Source organism: Aulonocara sp. 'chitande type north' Nkhata Bay, linkage group LG16, assembly GCF_057382095.1.
Source record: "Aulonocara sp. 'chitande type north' Nkhata Bay isolate Kocher_YH1m ecotype deep benthic linkage group LG16, A_spYH_male_GT1.1, whole genome shotgun sequence".
NCBI lineage: Eukaryota > Metazoa > Chordata > Actinopteri > Cichliformes > Cichlidae > Aulonocara > Aulonocara sp. 'chitande type north' Nkhata Bay.
Genome location: NC_141359.1, coordinates 30,829,094 through 30,852,192, shown reverse-complemented (window position 1 = coordinate 30,852,192; position 23,099 = coordinate 30,829,094). Strand labels below are relative to the sequence as shown.

At 39.8% G+C, this 23,099-nt stretch overlaps 1 protein-coding gene across 2 annotated transcripts in view; it reads left to right on the top strand.

Annotated features, from left to right (window-relative positions):
* The first annotated feature begins 7,829 nt into the window (after positions 1–7,829).
* The window catches only part of asic4a (acid-sensing (proton-gated) ion channel family member 4a), a 97,938-nt gene continuing 82,668 nt past the window's right edge, over positions 7,830–23,099 (top strand). Inside the window, exon 1 of one of the 2 annotated variants that reach the window (XM_086265714.1) lies at positions 7,830–8,873. In XM_086265714.1, the coding sequence (XP_086121840.1) occupies positions 8,298–8,873 (576 nt within the window). In that variant the 5' untranslated portion in view covers positions 7,830–8,297. The remainder of the gene's footprint in view (positions 8,874–23,099) is intronic. The other variant, XM_086265715.1, reaches the window with a different exon arrangement.

Genomic DNA, 23,099 nt, shown 5'->3' with positions numbered 1-23,099 from the left:
AAGAAGTTTTCTTCCCACGCACAATGGACGCTAATGTTTTTGTCACTTTTTATGGAATCAAACTCAAAATAAGGTCAGTACTTCCACGCTTTAAACGCTGCACGCTCATACTCTCTCGCACTTGATATATTATCCATTGTTGATCTGCACACAGCTGTTGTCGCTTACGTCACTGTCATGAGACATTCTTGCAAAAAAATCACGGTTTTAGTAACGCAGTAACGCAGCGTTCCTACGGGAAAGTAACGGTAATCTAATTACCGTTTTTGCAATAGTAATCCCTTACTTTATTCGTTACTTGAAAAAAGTTATCGGATTACAGTAACGCGTTACTGCCCATCTCTGATCATCAGTCAAAACAGGAAATTTTAACCAGTCATGCTGCATTGACAACTACACTGAACAATAGAGGTTCATACCTGCATGCATAGTAGAAGTATTAGAGAGAAAGAGGTGGTTTATATGGGATTTTTCTAATGTTTGAATAGATGTGGTTTTTATAGCACTACAACTAAAATAATGTCTCTCTCCCTATTCATTTACATTAGGGCTTCAAAGTAACCAGCTATTGTTGTGAGACTTGCTTGTGAAAGCGTTTTGTTAGGGTTTGTAAAAGATTGTGCTTTGGCCTTTGACAACATAACACGTTACGAAGCTCAGGTTTTTATACATTTCTAGGATAATTCCAGCAACTTCTAGGCGCCTCTTACATAATCTCTGTTTCTTTCTGTTTATCAGGGATTAGAGTGAATGATAACACATCTTTAGGGAGGTAGGTGCAGGAGGGCACCTACTAGCCACTATCTATGTGAGTGATTACAAATGATGCGAGTCACTCAAAAGGATGATAACATCCAAAGCAGGTGGACTTGTCAAACTGTCTATATAACATCCTTTGAAATATAATTGTGCAGGTCTGCATTGACAATGGCTGTCATGACCACTGATCTTTTTGTGATTTTTGTATGGGTCAGATATAAATGGGTTTTCAGGATGCACTTCTCTCTTATTTTTTTTGCTCACACAGTGATGAAGATGGCTTTTTGCACGAGCAGTGCTGTTTATCATAGCTTGTTTATGCACGTCGTGTTGAAAATACATTTTTTGTGAACAAGACTGAAACTGGTTGCTTTTAGTTGAAGCCCCCAAGGCTCAGAAACAGCGGAAATTTCCATCACAACATAATTATACTGAATAGAGTTCAGTGTATAAAGCTCTACCCACAAAATAGACTGAAGAGGTAAAACTACAAAAACTATGACATTGATTTTTAATGAAAATGTTACATCAGTTCTAGAGATGAAAGAAGTTGCGCATAATACAGAATATCCTTAAAACAGAGGCTTTAAAAAAGGTGAGTCCAGGTTAAAATCAGATGTCAGGTGGGAATGCAGTAAAAAAAAAATCACAATGAGAAGCTTCGTGGAGACAGACTTCAGTAACTTAACTCAAGTACCTAGGGAGTGTATTTCCTCCCTAGATTGTAACAGTTCAATCTAAATTTCCCCCTCATTGAGCAGAGATCTCTGATGTTTGCTCAAGGAAAAACAGAACAAATATCAACCCGCTGTCTGCGGCCTCTACAATTCTACATCTTCAAATATGAATGATATAAAAAAAGAAGAAATACAATATTTTGTGGCATTTATGCAAATATGACATTTCCCCTGCTGGCTCCACAGAGCAGGGATTTGCTGTTGACCACAGATACCTGTCCGTTTTGGTGCTGAGGTAGGAGCAGCCTCTGCTGCACTGGGTCTTCATTATTTGTTATCAACACATTAATATATCAAATACAAATCACACACATGCAAGTCTAAGAGCTAGGCTGTTTGTGCTCTTCATCTGAATAGAAAATACATTACATGTCAAAAAAGTGCACAGGCATATCTTTTGGCTCCACATTGCAGTGCATAAAATGATTTTTATTTCATTCAGTTTTAGTGAGAGAAAAAATACTTGTGCCATAGGCATAAGCAGAATAGATCTATAATAACAATCGGCACCTGTGCTTTGTCTTCATTTCCTGACGAAAAGTAAGTACAGGCGATTCACAATATCCATGATGCATCGACATTTAAAGAAACGACTGTATTATTAGGCGATCGAGTGAATGTAAGTCTTTTTAGCAAACAGTGCTTTTAACAAAGGTAATCAAGAGTAAAAAAATACACTTTGCATTAACTGTCTGTCAGTTTAATGGAAAATCTAATGTTTTGTTCTTAAACCCTTTAAGACGAAACATTTTATAAGTGCTCTTGAAATTGTTACCACATGCTAGAGACAAACTACAGTTGTTTTCGTAAAGAAGAGAAAATTTGCTTTATGGAGAAATCCATGTATCCCAGTAGCACAAGGCATAAAATACTGCAATGTGAACACAGACAGAAAGAGTAAGGTCCGCCTATATTTTACCATGTGCGCTTCACGTGACCTTACTCAACCATTTTGGGCGAAGTAAAAAATGTCACATGGTTGAAAAATGACAAAATAGGTTTATTAGGTCGATCTTGAGAAATAACATTTTCTTCCACTTGTATGCTGATGACACGCAGCACTAGCTCCCATTAAAATATTAAGAAATGGATGTGCGCTATTTTTATCACCTGGCCCTCCTTGTAACAGGTATCAATAATCCCATCCCATCCATCCTCTTCTACCTATCCTTAGCAGGATCGTGGGGGGGGGGGGGGGGGGCTGCAGCCTATCCCAGCTATAGGGGACATAAATCGATAAATAGACTTCTTAAAAAAGTGAACATATTAGATCAGTTTCATTGACTCCACGCTGGCTGTCCATTACTTTTGAAATTGATTTTAAGATTTTATTCATTACTTTTAAAGCCATTCACAGTCTGGCTCTGGCATCCATATTGGAACTGAAGTCCATTATTATTGTGCAGCCTGCGATCCTCAGAAACGTGTTAACTGTTCCCATTGCACACCTTAAAACAAAAGGTGATTGAATATTTCCTGTTAGGACTTCTTGGTTGTGGAATAGTCCACCTTAATTCCAGCTCACACTCACTGTCATCTTGTAAATCGATGTTAAAGACTGATAGGACTTTCTTATAAATTTTAATATAGACCCTATATCGTTTAGATTCTTAGCTTATGTCAATTTTGTTTTTTTGACTTTTAAATTTTAGGTCAGTTTCAATTCACTCTTCATTATGCAGGCATTTGTAGCTTCTTTATAATTTTAGATGTTGCACTTGAGTCTTGCATGGCCTATTTTAATTGATATCCACCTTTTTATACTTTACCTCTTCTAAGCCTATTGTTCATGTATTTTTGAGAAACATGCTGGTTTTTTTTTTTTTTATAAGTGGTATTTAAATAAACTCAAATTTTTATTTTTAAAATTATTATTAAAAGAATGAGAAAAGAAGAAGAATGCCCCATCTATTTATACCCATTTAAAATCTTGTTTGTCTTACACCACCAACAATGCCATATTCAAAGCAACTTTTCTTACCTTTCTGATACTTGGTTTGAACTTCAGCAGATCCTCTTCACCATAGTTACGATCAAACAGTCATTTGTGAGTCTGAACTTTCCCAAATGAATGAACTGAGTGAAATTTGCTGAAAACATTCATGCTCTCAAGGAGATAGATACATCTGATTTGAAAGATCTCTTTAAAGTTTAATGAACACTGCAACCTCCTGGGAAAGCTAGTGAGGAAAAATTACAGTACATTAGTGCGGTCACTCGCAGGGTGAACGCTGTGTCTTTTTAACTTGAAAAGAACTGAACAGTCCCGCAGGTTTCACATTCAGCAGTCTAGATCAAAATAATGCAAATGTCTTCACTTTTCCTTTAGTTTCTCCCTTAATTTACACACCGTGTGCATTTTATGCATCCTCATATTTGGATACTTTAAATTTAAAAATTCTTTTCAGTCCATCATTGACTAAACTTTTAATTTTCTGCTTTTCCCCCACAGCTTTCTGGGAATACAAGACCATCAGCTCACACAGGTGGGTACTGTTTGGTTTAGTTTAACCAAGTCTTTAAGTCTTATCCAGTGTAAATTTTGAGCTTGTAGATTGCCTGTAGTTTAGCTTTAAGGCGGTGAAAGTTGAGGTTCAAACCACAATTTAGCAATAATCGATCTTGAATGGTAAAAAAAAAAACTTTACAACGACCATGGCTTCACATTTGGCGCTGGTTTAGGCTTTGTGGATGTGTCAAGGAGAATTTTCCATAGGTAAATGTTTGGTTTCTCAACCAAACTTTACAGCTCCTACAGTGTATCTACACGTTTGTAGTGTAAGCAAAGTGCTACTTGTCTGGTGAAATCTACAACCAAACATTAATTAAAACCTAAAGCAAAGCAGTATTTTGTCGTGCATCTCAAACAGTATTTTGTCATAAACCGTTTAGCTTGTTTGCATCCATCTATTAAATTACTGCCATCTAGTAGGAAGTGTTGGCTGTTCTCCCTGGAAGCAAGATTAATTCTGTTTGACTATGACCATGTCCCGTTTACACTGGCTTGAGCTTTTCAAGCCAAGTAGCATAGACAGTATAAAAGTAAGCATAGCTACCGTGATATCACTGTTTCCATCTTGGTTAGAAAAAAAATGATGTGATGAGAAGAGTTCAGTGTGAATGTGAAACCACTTGTGCATTGGTTTGTCAATGAGCATACCACAGATAATTATCCTGTATGACCAGGATTTACAAAATTGACCATTCCCCCCCCCCCCCCCCCCCTCATTAGTCAGAATCATTTTTCTGCAGAATAAATGCTTTCATCATTTATGTAAAGTTTGCCAGTGATATACTTTAACGTCGAGTGAAATGCTCTAAACGGTTCTAAAGACATTCGTCCATCACTCGTCAGTGTCAGTTAATAGTAAGCACTTTGATGATCCACACCAAGAAGACTTTCCATGAGGTTTAGGAGAATGTTGATGGGAATTTTTAACCATTCCTTCAGAATGGTCAGACACTGATGATAGGTGAGAAGGCCTGACTTGCAGTCGTGGTTCTAACTTATCCCACATATTGTATCAGTTTGGGTTGAGGTCAGGACTCTGTGCAGGCCAGTCAAGTTCTTCCACACCAAACATGCTTGTCCATGTCTTTATGGACCTTGCTTTGTGCACTGGTGCGCAGTCTCGGTAGAAGTGGAAGGGGCCATCCCCAAACTGCTACCCGAAGTTGGGAGTATGAAATTGCCCGAAATGTCTTGGTATGATGAAGCATTAAGAGTTTCTTTCACTGGAACTTCACTGAAAAATAGCCTCACACCATAATCCCACCTACACCAAACTTTACACTTGGCACAGTGCCAAGTACAGAGAAGACAAGTACCCCTCTCCAGGCACCCAAACTTGTCCATCAGTTTGGCAGATGGAGAAACGTTTTTTGTCACTCCGGGTAACACATTTCCATTGCTCTGGAGTCCAGTAGTGGCATGCTTTATAGTGGCATGGAAACCCATTCCACGAAGCTCCCTATGCTCTGTTCTCTGCTTGTCTTTATATAAAACTCAGCCCATTTTACTTCATGTTGATATACATAATACACAAAGAATGGAAGCCATGGTTTTTCCTGAGTGGACCTGAGATACACAGGGTGAGTATAAACAAGAAAAGGGTGTAGCCATTTAGGGAGCACACAAGTGAGTCAGGAATAAGAAAACTTTGTCATTTCATCTGTGGATTTGTTCTGTTCATTTGCAAAAGTGAACCGCACAACAGGAAATTGCAAAGAACAACTCCGATACGCAATTTTCACAATCATCAAAACGGTATTACAAACAATGCAGTCGTTTTTGAGTCCATCACTGATTGTTGCGGTAAATGCTCTCCAACACCTAATTCGTTGTATTCCTGATTTGGATCCTTAGCTGGCCACCTACCACGGTACCTGGAATAGAGAGTCTAAAGCAAATATAAAAACATATTTTTTAAGTGCAAAAGTTTTCAGTGTAATGCCAGATGTTGTTTCTTTAAACATTTGTAGTTTTCATATGCAAATACAATCAGTTAATTGTTTTTTTTTCTTTGGTTATCATTGGAATGACTGCCCAAAACCATCTTCTTAAAACTGTAGTTGATGATTTGGACATTTCTCACTCTGTTACTCAGTTGACATCAAAGCAAACACTGAGTACAGAGACATCCAATAGATGGAGCTTTTTGGACAAAATGATAAAGCTGTCAGCCTTTTCTCTAAGGGAAGGCATCATGTATCCACATCTTACAGCTCTGCAAACTGCTTTCATTTCTCAATAAACAGACCAAAAAGAGCGATTTTCAACAGCCATTTTGAAGCATTTTCTGTCTCAACTGTACCTTGTATTTGAAAAAGAGAAAAAGCACTTTGTGTATGACTTGACCGTGATGCCCTACAAAAAGCCCCTGCTGATGTTGTTGCAAAATGAGACATTATTCATAGTGTCAAAAATAACTTGAAGGTCAGTGACATTTAATCCATTGTATCTCATTTTTAGGGCATCAGACACAAAGCAGGCCTGGGGTTTGGAGTGTAATTGACTCTGACAAACATCATGACAAATGTAATGCCATCTACTCCATGAATAGTTTTCATGTGCCAGATGTGTCTGCATGTTTTTTATTCACATTTGGTATTTAGTCATGGCGTGGACTGTGAGCCTTCATTCCCTCTGTGAGACAGTAAATAACCCCAGCATCCTCTGGGAGTGACTACATAAAACACTCTGTGGTTAGAAGGGCTCTGTGCCTGCCAGAGGCATAGCTAAACCGTGGATGCTTAACTTGTATCAAGTAAAAGCAATATTCTACATATATCTGTTTATCTAGCCGAAAAACACAACAATAAAAACAAATGTCTAAAGATCTGAAATGACAAAACAAGACATAAAGAGAGAAAATGGCAAAATTGGGAAATTCTTCTTTTTTTTTTTCAGTGTCTAAAGAGGAACATTGTTTTTATAACCAGCCAAACAGATTACAATTTTATTTTGATTATTTCTAGAATCTTATGTCAAAAATGATTCTTCTGTTGGTTTTCACATTTTATGTGAATCACAAGACCTCTTTAAGCTGATTAAGAAAATGCAGGGCATTTTTCTTTTCTTTTTTTTTTAAGTCCCCTTATTTGCTCCTTTTGGTCTCTGGTGCTCTTTCAGACTTGACTTGGCACGTGTGTTTAGAGCGGTTGAATTCACTTTTAAATATGCCTTTTCTCTAGAGGTCCCAGCCCCTTGTGATGTGACCCGCATGACTAATTCCATTTAAAGGGGAATAACATGCATTAGGGCTCTCACTTTTCTGCCTTCCATTTGCATAATTTTGTTTGGCAACTTGGAAAAGGGCCATTAACAGCACTGAGACACGCACTGTAAAGGGTAGGGACGGAGGCAGATCGATACTCGATTTCAACGTCTTTAGCAGCATCGGGGTCCAGATCAGGATGCATTCACTAATTCAAATTCGTGCTGGAGTCTTGTGATGCTACTATTAGTTCCTGATAAGGAAACACCGTTGTACTGCCTCGCTTAATCTCTGACAGACACATTCGCTCGATCGATAGTCTTTTACTTTTTTGTTGCAAAGACAAGATTGATTGCCAGGGGTTAGCTCGTGCTCAATTCCACTGCTTGCACCGCTCATTATTGTTTCAATTAGGCATTCTCTAGAGACCTTATTCAGTGTGGCATGAAAATGCCGTGACCCTCTGCAATTCACATCAAACACCAGATGTTTGCCAGGAGAACCTCTGACACCAACTTTATTCAGGTTGAGAAGTGAAAGCACCATCCAAACAAGTGGATTAAGCAGGAGGTGGTCTGTCAGCGGGGAAGCATGGGGATGACCGGGGGAAGTTGCGACTCGCGCCAGTGAGGAGGAAATAATGACAATGTTACCTTCTCGTGAATTATTAAGTGCCCTGTTCTTATTTTAGCCCGACTCAAAATGCTGCATTTTCATCTGTGGGTCTGAGGCTGTGTGCAAGGGTATTTTTTTTTTTATTTATTTATTTTTTTGACAGCTGTATTACTGCTGATAAGCGAGACTGTGTGAGCTGATCAAGTAGTGAGACAAGCGTTCAGAGCAGTAGCAGCACAGCAGCAGCAGCGCTGTAGTCACTAGGAGCCGTGGCAGCAGAAGCAGCAGCAGCACTATCAGTCACAGCACAGGCAGCAGCGACAGCAGCAGCAACAAACTCTCTCCCGTCTTTTTCTTTTTGGAGTTGTTTCCTGCACAGACGACAAAAGGCGAGGAAGTGGGAGAGAAGTGATCCAGGGCTTATAGCTGTCATCAAAAACAAAACCAAAACGCAGACCTGGCTGCCCCCATGCCTATCGAATTTGTTTGCAAAATCAAATTTGCAGAGGAGGATGAGAAGCAGAAAAGCAAGCAGGATGGGGACAAGGAGAGCCTGATCGAGGAGAGCTGCACACCTCCGGCCAAGGACCTGGCCGGGTTTGCTAACTCCTGCTCCCTTCATGGGATTAACCATATCTTTGTCTCTGGTCGGCTGGGCATCCGGCAGACTCTCTGGGCTCTTGCCTTTTTGACTTCACTGGCACTCTTTCTGTACCAAGCAGCTAAGTGTGCCATCTCTTACCTGGAGCACCCTCACGTCACAGCTCTGAATGAAGAGGCGACCCCCGAGATGGTTTTCCCCGCTGTGACCATCTGCAACATAAACCGCTTTCGCTTCTCAGCGCTCACCGATGCTGACATCTACCACCTGGCTAACTTGACAGGTCTGCCCCCCAAAAACAGGGACGGGCACAAACCCACTGATTTAATGTATCCTGCTCCTGACATGCAGGACATTTTCAACAGGACAGGACATCAGTTAGAAGAGATGCTCATGAGCTGTAATTTTAGTGGACAGAACTGCTCAGCCGAGGACTTCACTGTGGTGAGTGTAAAAGTTTCCCAAAGTTTTGTGTTTTGCTCGCTCTTACAAAGTGACACCACTCAGTTGTGATTTATTGGCTTCAGAAAAAAGCTTTTATTGTTGTTGTTCCTGCAAAAGCAACCTTGTTAAACAAGTATTTGAAACATTAAAGGGGCCACAAGTGTGTAAGTGAACAATATCCTTGTTCACACAAAACTACCTGTAAGGATGAAAGCGGTAGGATCTCGTTAAGACGAGCGGTTTAAATTCTCTTTGTGTTTCTACTCATCTCTTGGGGCCATGTGGTTCCCACGGTACAGTTCTGCATGCAAGATTCATGTCTTTTGTTCAGTCATCGAGCTGTATCTCTTCTCACTAAGTTCTAAGCAGCAACAGTGTTTCTCTTCAGCCGTGCCTCCACTAGAATCTATTATGTCAAAGAACAAAGGCTGCTCCCAAAGAAGAAAAACAGAGAGCTGTTGTATGTGGTTGTGTACTTTTCCAAGGCAAACTGCGCTTTAGTGCTGCCTCCAACCCTACTAGCTGAGAGTGCATGGCAACAAAATTGCCATCAAAAATAGCCGAGTCTCTTCTTCCTCTCTTTTCCATCTCTCCCTGTCGCTTCCACTCTCTCTTCCTGACATTGCAGAGCAGCTGCCTGCCTCTCTCTCGCTCTCCCTCTCGCTGGGCTCTTGTACCTTTCAGGAGGGAAGGAAGGAGTAATGCTTCTTCAACGTTGTATTTCAATCTCGCTGCTGTTAAGATTAAATATTTAAAGACTGACATACATGATTTTTGCATTAGCCAGATTGACTAAAAGGAATGAAACAATTTCCATGAGAGGGAAAGTGTGTGTGTGTCTGTGTGTGAGAGAGAGAGAGATGGAAAGAGAGAGAGGATCAGGTGAAAGAGGGAGAGTTTGTGCCTGTGTTCTGTGCACTATTTATTAAAGGCACTGTCCTTGCAGGAGATGGATTTCCCCATCTCTCCTGCAGGAATAGGAATATGCAATTGCTTTAGTGATGATAAAGTGGGGATGTCAAGTCTTAATAGGGTATGTTGAACATTGATATGCTCACCTTTCTGAGACCTGAAGATTCTGTCTTATCACAGAGATGGCACTACATTATGTCTGATGTGCCAAATTACGCTGAAGAAATAATGACGTCTCTCTGCTTCTCATTTGATTTTTCCGACACTCTAGCACGGTATTTATTTTTTCTTTATTTTGTTGGCAAGGCAGCCTTTTACATATACACATAAAATTACCTGTGACATGAGCGTGGATTCCCCTCCAGAAAATGTTCTCAGTTGTTCTGTCGAGCAAAAGAAAATGTTGTGCTCCTCAGGGTACCCAAAAAGTTTTGCAGTATTCAGTCTGATGCAGCATCGCGACTCTAAAAGTTTGTAACGTGCTTCTGGCAGGTTTGACGGCAATATCCTCTGACACTTTGACACTCACTCCTCTCCGAGTACATTAATTAGCAGACAATTCTGACATCCAGGAAATGTCTGTTCCATGTCGATGAAACGTCCTGTAGCTCTCTTTGGACACTGGGTGACTTCATCACAGATTAGGATCCTGTTGGAAGTTCCCTAAGCTGCTGTTTCCTCTCTGTCAACTATGTGATCTGCATTTTCAGGGGCTGTCAGTTAGATTTGTTACAGACTACTTGCTGCCGCCACGCATGAAAAATCACTTACTCTGAGTCCTGGTGGGAATCTGCACTGGGAGTGCAAAGAGAGGAAGGACTGGGAGTTGTGGGATCAGACTGGTGGGCAGAACGCAAAACAGGACAATGCCAGTGAAGCTCATTTACATGCATGCGTGCCTCTGTTTTTATTTGTGCACGTGTATATTTCTAACTAGAAATTGCATGCAGCAAGAAGGCCATTATTACAGGTGATGTGCTATTAATCACATGCAAGCATGTTCAAAAAAACTAGAGTCCTGCACAAACTGGTCATTATTCTTCCTCGTATAGGGCCCTGCTTCAGGATCGAAATGTATTTTCTTTTGATTGATCATTCTGGGAGCTCCAGATGTTATATTTTGATAAAAGCTTCATGGATGCGGGACTCTTGGGAAAATTGTATGATGAAAAATAATTGTGACATTTTCTGACATTTGAGCTTTTCTGTAACCAGACCGTGTTCTGTGTAATAGACCTCCGGTTTCCAGTTTTCCTTTTATTTTTCTCTCAGAATCTTTATTATATCTTTTAGTTTTTTTTATTTGAATTACTATAAAATCCCAAATCTAAATAGCCATGACTGAAACGGTTTCTGCAAAAACACTAAAATCTCAAAAATATATCAATATTTTTCTCTCTTTTTTTAAGTTTGTTTATTTCAGAAATCATGACTTGCCCTCTGTGCATTCACTGATGAAAGAGTCAAATAAATATGAGTCTCAAGGCCAGGAAAAAAAAAAGGTCTGGCTTCTCTAATTCATGGCAGAAAAATACATAATCACGTAGCAGAGAAATTTGTTTTCCTCTTTCCAGCATCGTGGACCGGCGTGATTATTTGACGTAGGTAATAAGGCCATTCTTTATAATTAAAGATTACATTATTGACTTGGATTAATCACAGAAGATAAAGCTGATTCAACAAGCCATGAATAAATAGATTAATATTTTTCTTCCAGTCTAACTCTGAATAATTGTTCATCTATTGTGTGGTGCTGTCGCACAGATGAGCAGCGAGCCCTTTGGCTTTTTTTAAACAGAGCTCTGAATTGGTTTGCTCTGACTCTCAGCTGTGTTTGCTGCTGCATTATCAGATTTTGCTCTCAGCAAGGACAGATCCCTTCTGCATATATTCATGGAGATAACTAAACAGCTATAGGGTGGCATGCGAGGTGATCTATAAAAACCTGGGTTAACGGGGACAACACTGAAGAGCTCTCCGCCTGCAATTTGTCATTTCACTGACTGAAGCCTCCATTGTGTGTTTTATAGATAATTGAATGTGTAATGGTGTAAGCCACAGATGATTTTCACCCCCTTCCCCCGTCATATCCTTCATAGTAGAACAAAATCCGAAGCCGCATTAATGTAAATCAATATAATGTAGAAAATGGCACAAAAGAGACATAATTGGGAGTTGATCTCAATAACTGTACTGCTCCTGTGTGGGTCATGAGAGAAAGATGGGAGGCAATGAAAAATTATAGTGAGAGCGTAAATAGGGAAGCGAATTTAAGTCTCGATGGTAACAAGCTACAGAACTGGCATACACCTAGACTTAGAGTTTTATATGTAGCTGGCGTGGATTCACATAGAGCCGACTTTCAAAACAAGTTTTTACATTTTTCTGATATGCTGAAGCCATGCACAGTCTCCACAATCTCCTACTTGGGCCTGATGTGTAAAATGTGTCTCCTGAGCCCTTGCATGAGTGTGACATTCCATGTTACAACAAGAAATACATCCCCGACCTTTGGCGTTGTCTTTGAGCCCCGCAAAAACTCAGTTACAGGATTTCATTCTCACTTATATATACGTGTGTGTGCATGTGTGTGTATGTGTTTGCGCTCGTGTGAAAATCTGTGTATATGTGCAGATAACTGTAGGAGTGACATCCGCTTCCCTAGAGGCTCCAAAGTGTAACAGCACATACACACACACACACACACACACACACACACACACACAGACACACACACACTCTTCTCCCCCAGCCTGCCGTCTTCCCTCCTGGTGGAGAGCGAGGAGTGTGGGAGCGTGAAAGTGACTGGCTATCTGGACTGGCTTCGTCTTCAACAGCCTGTCAATTAGCCATCTACAGTTCCACTGCTGTGGGAGTCCCTGCAGCTTAACATGCTGTCTGATATCGGATTCAACCCTAGAGGCCAGCGGTGAGTGTTATTACATCCTCCACCACCCATAAACAAACAACTCTTTTCTTGTCTTTTTTTATCATCTTTTACTCTTCTTGCAAAATGCAGGAGGGAAAAAAAAAAACAAAAAACTGATCGCATATTTTTTCGAGGCTAAAGGGGGGACTGCTGCTTTTGCAACCCAATTCAGTGCCACTGCACTCCTTTCCCACCTTCTCCTCCTCTTCCTCCTCTTCCTCCTCCAGTGTATCAGAGGAAGATGAATTACAGTGCATTTGGTCTGTTGCTCCTCCTGATATGCATCACCACTGTCTAATCAGATTAAACCCACCTGTGACCAGCCAATGGATAACACCAATATGCAAACTGTTTATATTTGGGAAGATTTACCTTTTCCATCGCTCCCTGAGCTGGTTTTAAAACCTCTAACTGTGCCTCGGTTTAGAGCGCTCGGCGTGATGAGGAGAATCTGCGGCTCACGGATGGCGGTGGCTTTTAACTCGACGATAAAGGCTTCCGATGTTGTGGTACAGCTAAACCCCCTTTCTCTAACCCCTGGGAGTCTTTTACTCACACAGACATTTGTCTCTTTCTGACAAGTCATAACACTGAGCTGTTGGTAGTGTTAATGTGGCTGCACACAACACACGCATGCACGTAGGCACCCACACACAAACATGTGTACCAAAGGGTGTATAGTGTAGATGGAATACTTCCCCACACAAACACACACAGGTCTCATCACAGATTGAGAGAGTTGGCTTGCAAGATTGATCATGACTCCTGACTGGGTGCCCCTCCCTCTCTAGAGGATCAATACATCCTTCAGTCAGATTGCTTCCCTGCCCTTCCTACTCCAAGCCTGGTGTGACTAATTATCTTGTGCTTGTGTTTTGGGCCCAGTCTCAGCTGCATTTGTTAATGCTGCCAGAGTTAGTGAAGAATCTGATCTTTGGAACAAGATATCTGTTTGTTTTAGCAAATATCCAACCCAAATCAATCAATATACACTGTCTACCTTTCCCCTAAAGGGCGCAGAAATTATCGAGCAATATAAGATGACTCACGACTAAAGCTGAGCTGAGATGAGGAGGAAAGAGCGTTTTGATAAAGCAATATAAAATTTACAGACATATCTGAAAGCCAAAATGCATATTTTTCATACAGCTATAGGACTCCCCCCCCCCCCTACAAACAGGTCTTAAAACGGGTATCGCTCCTCAGGCTCCACCAGATTAAATGGAAGTCTTTTTCTTGAAAAATAAACCATGTGTTTACACGTTGTGCAGGTGATGGAGCATCTAAGCAAAAATCTTTTTCTGTCTACCCAATTTTCATATCGCAGATGTTCTCCATATTAGCAGGTGTGATATTTTCAAGTTGGGTATGTCCACATTACCAATTTAAAAAGTTTCTCTTGCAGCTCTTCTGCAATATGAACACGGTTTGCACCATCGATTTTTGAAAAAATGCCACAATTTGTGTAGTTTTTCCTCAGTACAGCACCACAGTGGTTTTAAATCAGTTACTCGAGATATGATTCAAATGCAGACTTTCGCTCTTGGGTTGATTTTGTGGTATGCTTTGGGTCTGTCAGATTAGTTTTATAGCATTTGTCTGAACATGACAAGAGAGTGTGCTGCTTCTATCAGCAGTCAAATTCAAATTCAAATTCAAATTTTATTTGTCACGTACACAGTCATACACAGTACGATATGTAGTGAAATGCTTGGACAACTGCTCGTGACCTAAAGAAAACAAAACACTAGTCAATAAACACTAGTGGCCCAATTAAACTGGAAGCCATACATACCGATGCCATAACACAGCCTCTACCATGTTTGACAGTGAGGTATGCGTTAGACCATAACACTGCCTTTCCTTCTCCATACTTTTTTAATAAATTTCTTTTTTTTTTTTAAATCGGCTAGAAGTTGATTCTGATTTCACCCGCTCAAAGAATTTTTCCCCTGAAATGTCCAGGCTGTTTTTAGATGTTTTCTGACATCATCTATTCTGGCCTTTGTGTTCTTCAGCGTAACCAGAGGTTTGCATCTTGTTGTAAACCTGCTGTATTTAAATCATGTAGACCTTGACACCTACCTCCTTAAGAGTGTCCTGGACTTGACTAGATATTGTAAAACGTTTTTTTTTTTTTTTTTTTTTTAACCTTGGAAACAATTCTGTGATCATTCACTTTAGTTGCAGTATATGGTCCTTCAGGTTTGGTTTTTGCAGACCTGGTTAGTGCATTACTTGCTTTAAGAATTTACAGACTGCTGATCTGAGCAAGGTTTTTTATTTTTTTTATTTCAGTTTTTGTTAGTGCTGTCAGCGTTATTCTCGTTAAAATGACGTTAACGCCATAACTGCATTAACGCGGCAAATTTCCGTTAGCGAGTTAGCATGGATTGTCCAGTGCATGCACGGTGTCAACGTGTTAGCGTGGTTAGCTCATTAATGGATTAGCCCCGTGCGTTCGGTGCGAACTCGCTAACTGGGGTTTGCCCCGTTAATGCGGGTATGGCGTTAACGTCATTTTAACGAGATTAACGCTTACGGCACTAGTGTTTTGGTTTGTTTGTTTGGGGTTTTTTTTGTTTTTTTTTTCCAGCCTAATAATGCTTCCTTTATTTGCATCAACATCGCTTTCTGGAGATCCAGCTACCAAAAGTTCAACACTTAAACTCCTGCTCTTTGTCTACTTATTTTGTCATGGAATAATGTGAGTACAGGCCTCACCAAAAATTTCCAATTACTTTAGAGCAGGGGTGCCCAATCCCGGTCCTCGAGAGCTACCGTCCTGCAGCTTTTAGATGCATCCTTGTTCCCACACACCTGAATCAAATGAATGGCTTGTTGTCAGGCCTTTGACAAACATGATGGCATGCTGAAGAGATCAAACCATTTGATTCAGCTGTGTTGGAGTAGGGATGCATCTAAAAGCTGCAGGACGGTAGCTCTCGAGGACCGGGATTGGGCACCCCTGCTTTAGAGACTCTGAAAATGTTGACTGTGTATAAAAGTAGCTCTAATTCCTAAACAGTTGATGCAATACTTTTGTTGAAACCCTCGAATTAAACCTGGGAGTCTGCACTTGAATTGCATCTTGATTGATTGTTGTAGTGTACAGAGGTAAAATTACAAACATTGTGTCACTGTCCAAATACCCATAGACTTACCCATACAGCTTAACCACAGCACTACCCTCAGTACTGCTGCTGCTGTTCCTCTGGGTTTTTTTTTTGTTTTTTTGTTTTTTTTTAAAGAACCCTCATTAAGTAGTGATTTTGGAAAAAGTTAATCAGTTATTTAAGTATGCATTTTCTTGAGTAAAGTTTAATGAAGTATTTTTGCACATGTGTCATAATAAGGCTTTTTAAAATACATTGCAGTAATGATGAATGGCATTCACTGTGAAGATAAGTATGATTATGAAAGTCTTTGGCCGAGACACTTTAAATCTACACTTGTCTTCCTAGCTGCCAATGTGAGCCTTTTATTTTGTCATGTTTCCTGGGCTCTGAATACATTAGTGGAAATTCCTCTGAAAAATTAACCAAGCTTGCTTTTAGGCCACCACATAATGGGTTGGTGCTTCTTCATCCCCCCAAGATTTAATTACTTTGAGAGAGATAGCACATGCAGGTAGACAAAACAAACAGAGACACCTTACAAAGTAATTCTGTTTTATACACTTGCATTATTTTAATCAGTAGAAAGTAACGTAGAGTTCTGAAAAAGAAAACATTGGTTTTATGAAAACTGCAATGCTACAGTGGTGGTAAAATAAACAACACAAAAGTGTCTTGGTTTTCTCTTTGTTCTTTTAAAGCCTCATCCTAAAACACTGGAAAAAAATGTCCCATAGGACTGATATTACTTGAGATCATGGGCTTGAGCTACCAAATTAAAGGTTTCAAAGAATTTATTTTTGTGGGATAATTTTAGTATGGACCAAAATTTGTATTTAACATAAGAGCATGCCTTCTGGCAGCCATTTGTGGATTGTAATTTAAACTGAAAGACTAACATAATATCTTTTAAATGCATCCCCACTCCCCCAGTAATGAGGTCTTAAAAGATTTTAGGAGGGGAAATACAAGACAGAAAACAGCTGTAGTGACTTTCTGTATAGTATACCATGGATGTCTAGCAGAATATATGAAATAATGCACACTGGTGCATTGGTTTAATGTTACCACTAAAGTGTAGATGGTATTTCAACCAGAAATGCAATTCAGTTTTTACTAAAAACTATTCAAAGTTTCCATTTCACTGTCAAATGATTGTGCATAGATATGGCAAACCTACTTTTTAATATAATTTAATAACTGTTTTACTATTTGAAGCCATCCTGACTTCAAAATGAAGTAAAACTGATGTATTTCCGAAATAAAACTTCATTGAAACAAGGGAGGAAAACTAAAAAGTAAATTAGATGAAATCTTTGAATACTAAATGAAAACTGCGGCTGTTTCTGAGGCTGTCGTTGCATTGCTACTTCTACTGTTAGGTGGTCTCGATGTGTGCAGTCCCATTCTGTCTGATATTTTAAATAGACAGTAGTGGAGAAATCGTGGCCAGCGTTACTTGGATAAAAATGTCAGTCGGCTACAATTCAGCCGATGGAAATCGCACGCAGCACAAATGTCATACCGAATATTTACCCCTGGCACAGTCTGAACATGAGGGCCTTGTCTATCCGCTTGGCTGGACACTTGGCCCTTATTCTGAATTATGTCTAATGTCACACACTTGGCTGTGCCCCTTGCTGCTTTTTAGAGTTTGCGTCCACATATGCAATGTTTTCTCAACAAGCATGCTTATTAATATCCTTTTGCTTTCTTTTTTTATTCTACACTCAGTTTCCCTCGTTACTGTTTCCTACAGTTAATGCAAACAAGGTTAGAAGTCTAGTACATAAACGCTAAGGTGTTATGACAGGTGTGATATTTTGTCAGAATCTGAGTTTGTTTTGTGCACTACCTGAGCAGCCCTTCCAGTATGATGATTTTTGGTATACCTTGTTGTTTCCTCTCAGGAGACACGAGCAATGATTAGTCAAACGGCTTCGGGGCCGGCTTTCCAGCAAAAGCACTAAATGCATTTTTTAACCTCAGTTTAATATCGGTTCCTTACATTGTATATTGCTTAATAATGTACGCCCTGCCTATAGAACAGTATGCTCTGATAGAAAATGCTGAATTATTCAAGCTAATGCTTTCCTAATGCCAATAGCTCCTGGTGGCCATCTTTGAGACCATTTGCTGTGGAGGGACCTTTGTTAAGTCTTTATGCAGTTTTATAGGCTGCAGCTTGGAGGGAAAGATTAAAAATTTTCCACCAATATCACCTTTTCAAGAGCAACTGCACTGCTGTAGACACAGCTTAGACAGCTAGAACAGAGCCACTCGATTCATAATATCCAGAGATGAGAAGAATTCATCTGTACCCTGGTTGTCCAGTCGGCTACAGAGCCGAGTGGGAATCATCTGTCTGCAAATATGTTCTATGAAGTGAACCAGTGCACATTATGTATAAACAACACATTTAAACCAAATTTATTTCTGGATGAATATGATCAACTAAAACACCATAATTGCTGTTCAGATCCTCACAACCTCATCTTTTATGAACCAATCAGTCAACTTCTGTGCTCACAACCTTCGGATATAGCACTATACAACCATATTTGCTGAATATCATAATGGAAAAGCTGTTGGTTTTGCTGACAACTCACTGTTGACAGGTCTGCACTGTAGCCGGCTGAGCTGGCGTTACCTTCACACACTGACAGGAGAAGCTTTTTCACAGTTCCTGGAAGTCCTTATTCAAAACTTTTAAGAGGAGATGAAAGAAGGATATGTTTTTAAAAATTTAACTGAGATTTTCAACACAGTTCAGCTGTCACTTACACTTGGGAACTCAAGCTGGTTCCTAGCTGCTCAACCGTAATATATGTAAGGCCATGATCGATGTTGTTTACATTGTTTATGTATGCTGTAACAGAAAAGATACGGCTTTTATCACTTTGTTTTCTTTGCCTTTATCCAGTTGTTTATAATGCATGCACCAGCATACTGACAGAATGTTAATCAAACAACACCCAAGATTTCTATGGTTTTAAGCTAACTAGAGCAGTACAGTGTTTACATTTTCATTGGGTACATTTTGTGAAGATAGTTATGTGTCCTTATTTATATATAAAATTACAGTTACTGTTGCAGTGGTTGATGCCTGTTTTAAACATGGACAAAGTTTCAAATATTGAGGGCTGGTAGTCAAAAACCATTCTCTAAAAACACTTCTTTTATAGCTATTATCAGTTATATATGTGTATGAAATCAAAGCAAGGGGATGTCCTTAATATGATCAATTCAGACACCGGCTATTAACTTGTAATGACACTTAAATTACAATTAAATTGCAAGTTTCAATATAAAAACAAGGCATTGCCAATTTAATGTAAAAGAAATTGTGAATGCAAAGGGCAAAAATACAGTCATTCAAACATTTTCTCCACTTGTAGCACATGCTGCACATTAGTATGTACCTTGAGCATCCCCTTCTTTTTCCCTCAGTGCAGAAAAAGCAGCCGTCACCCAGCCAGGATTTCTTCTTAAACACAATACTTTCACGCCCCTGTTTTGGTAATATGACGACATCAAATCTTTCACCTGATGTTGGCAGCTTTATCATCTGGGTCTGTCCTCTGCTGACAAAACACTTGACCTTCAGGTGTGGTGAAATGTCATCTGATTTAGCACGGCCAGTTTGAATTGCCACCACTCGTTTTGTTATCCAAGCGTTGCTTTTTGGATTGCAAGTGTCAGAGCAAATGCATTACAGTGAAATAAGCCTGTTTAAAAAGGAGAGTCACGCCAATGGGGATTTCTAGTATCATTCCAACGTAGCATTTAAATAGCTGTTACTGTATATTTATGCATCTGCTTCTGTGTAATTTTAAAGAATGCGATGATGGATATTCAACTCACATTGTCTGGTAGCTTTGGTGATTTGTAAGTCAAGTAAATGTTGAAACATCTCGACCTCTTTTTTTTTTTTTTTTTTTCCCCCAGCACGACAGAGACACTAGATTTATGCACTACAAATCTTTGAAGTGGCGTTCAGGCGGAAACGCGTGATTTTATCCAAAATGACAGAGGGGGAAGCCATGATGCACTCAGGTCTTGAAACATTGAAGATGATATTGTGGATGGCGTGTTTTCTAAATATAAATGAAACATCGCTACCTGTGCTCGTCCCTTTTTTCTTAATTTATGCTTCTCCTTCAGTTGGCACAGTAGTAGCTTTTTGTCCAGTATAATGTCTGTCAAGCTGCTTTTACCGATATTTTCACCTCGCCATCACCAAGTCACTCTTAGGCGTGTTTGCTTAAACAAGCATGTAACTGTCGTCATGTTATCCGATGGTGTTGTCAAGATTAATTCTCTGTTTTCTTAATGCATGCTAATGAGAAAGTTGTGTGCATTTGATTGTCAATAAAGTGAAATACGGCTCTGCTCCCTAAATGCTGGCTCCGTTCAATATCCTATTAAAGTTGAATCACAGATAACTTGGCGCGCATCAGGAAAGCAATCTGAAATTTGTGCTGACATTGATCCAGCAGGAAGGAGACCTATTGCTCCGATTAACACTGCTGCCCCAGGAGAGGAGTCCCTTGGCCATTAATAGCCCTCTGTCCTAGATTTTACTTAGACCATATAAAATGCTTTTATTTATGAGACAAATACTGCAAAGCATTATGGATGTAGAAGACGAGTACCAACCTTTTTGCCTATCCCTGGGAGCTCTGCGTTTCATTTCCAGGTAATACTTTAGCCCATATTATTTTTCTCATCTGTTAGCATGACATCTTTGCTGATTGTACAATGTTTTAAAGATTACTCTGGAGCACACATATAAATCTTAACCATGCTGTTATTGTAGCATTGGGAGTCATGTGTATTCTGAAAAATCTGTTGTGCTACCATGTTTGTCTGGTGTCGGTATGTTGCTGTTGTTCCTACAAAGTCATATTAATGTTGCTTCAGCACCTGACCAGCTTGAAAACTCGGGTGTGTGTCCCATTTGGTGACTCGGTGAACCTCTTATTTTCTGTTTACAAAAATATTTTCATTTTTCAGACGCATGTTAGTTATGCATAGCTACAAAAAACTACTTAACTTTTTATGAAATGGTTTGTGTTTAGAGAGATCCACAGTGTTTTTGGCTTGGCCTTCTGGCACAAAGCCCTGAATGCTTTGCGTGTGTAGTCTTTTTTTCTACCAGGTTTCAAAGCTATAACAAAAGCATGGCTGATCAGTTGTAGTGATGATACTGGGGCAGCATTGATTACGTTGCAGGGAGAACACCAACACAGGGATGAGCTGACATTTGGTGTAGCCTTATCCTCACAGTCAGAGTACGAGGCTGACCTCAACATAAAGCTAATGGCTCAGAGGAAAAACAGAATAGCAACCATCGTGGGACTAGGAAAAAAAAAAACAGTGATTTCCTTATGATTGAGTTGATTGGGGGTTTTTGCATGTAGTGACCAATTCCAGGGAGTTTTTGCAACCAACTGGTAGACAATAGGCAAAGATTTTAATTTTTGGGAACTTTTTTTGTGTGTGTTTTGAAATTGATTACATTATGCATTATCAGATTTGTTTATAAACTCTTTTTTTTTTTTTTCCTTTTTTTTTGTCTCTATTTTTTATTATGCTTCAGAAATGTGGAATTGAAGGTGTGGTTAAAAAGGAGGCTGAGCATTTGCAGACCAGGATTTCTTTAATTCTCGAATAGATTTATTTTTCACGTTTAATCATCTCAGATCCAACTAATGGGTGTCTCGACAAATTTTAAATGGTTCACGAGAACATCTGTAAAATGCCACGCACCCTTTCTAAGTGTGCCAATTATTTGAATACCAGATGTCTGCGTGCGGCTGTAGTCTAATGCCAACTCAGGGGAGGCTGCGATAATTACACCCACTCATAATGTGATTGTCTGATCTTACGACGCGACGAAATACATGTAACATGCATCGTGGCAGAAAAAGACAAATAGCTTATTCATTAGGCAAACCCCAGGAGCTTGGAGACAGAAAATGACACATCTTTGTCTTTCTTCTTTCTTTAACTGTGATCTCATCTGTTTAATTACAAACACTGTGATAAGGGCAGCGTCTTGGAATAAATATGACCAGTAATGAACTATGGCATCGCTGTTTATGCATGTCCTTGACATTCACTTGGAGAGGGGGGGGAGGGGGCTAACAGCATCCTTCTAAACAAATCTTAAAAGTCCACTGGAAGGGATAAATGTCAGTGGGCCTCACTGAGAAATCGCCGTGCTTTTTTCTTCTTGTTTGACCTTCACTTTGTCTACTCTAAAGAGAATTAGCAGGATATTAATAAATAATTGGTATGTGGTATATGAAAGTGATCCCCAGAGACAGATTGAATATGTCTTCCATAAAAGCATGCCCTTAAACTGACAATTAATTAGTGCGTTTAGGTAATGATAAATAATTAATTAGTATGACATTGAGGGACTTCTGGGACAGCGCGACAACTAGATAAATTACCAAGCTCCAAGATCGGCTAAATAAGCCTAAGACGTGAGCCCACACCACATAAATCCATTGTGTATTTGAATATCAGTGTAATCTAATTGGTGTCATCATATCTCTCTTGGCAAGTGCTTCGCCTAAGGATACTATTTGGCTGCTTCAGTGGAAGTGTGCTGTGAACAGATCAATAGATGTAGTGGGCATGATTATGTTACGATTATACACTGGAGAGAGTGAGAGAGAGAGGTGATTTGAAGAGAGGTGCCACACCTCTTGGCACAGTTCCTTCCGCTGAAAAAGCTCAGTGGGAAACAGAGCGGTCAGCGAGCTTGGCTGCAGCCCTGCTTTAGGACCAGCTGGCTGGAGAGCAGAATTAGAGCCTCCCCCCTTGTTTCCACCTGCCGTATGCTGCTCAAGTGTTCCAAATCAAGCCATTATTTGCTTCATTTCCTTGCTGTCTGACTCAGCTTGCAAGTAAGTCAGCTGCCCACCCCGTGGCATGACATGTGACTATTCTGAAAGATAAGTCTAAAAGAAATCTAAAGGCAAAACAGAGCACACTTATTTAACTACAAACAACAGGAAAAACAGCAGGATGAAGTGTGTTCTTTAAAGTCTGGGTAATAAATGTAATTCATGTTTGTCATGCCTCGAAAAAAGTATCGCAGCCTAATTCTAATGATTTAAAAAACTGCTATAAACTGTAGTTGGTGTTCAAAATTCTGCTTTGAGGCCACTGATCGACAGGTTGCAATCAGCCCAAATGAACAGCACTAACCTGCAAACCTGCAATAAATGTGCAATATTTGCAGATGTTTTCGAG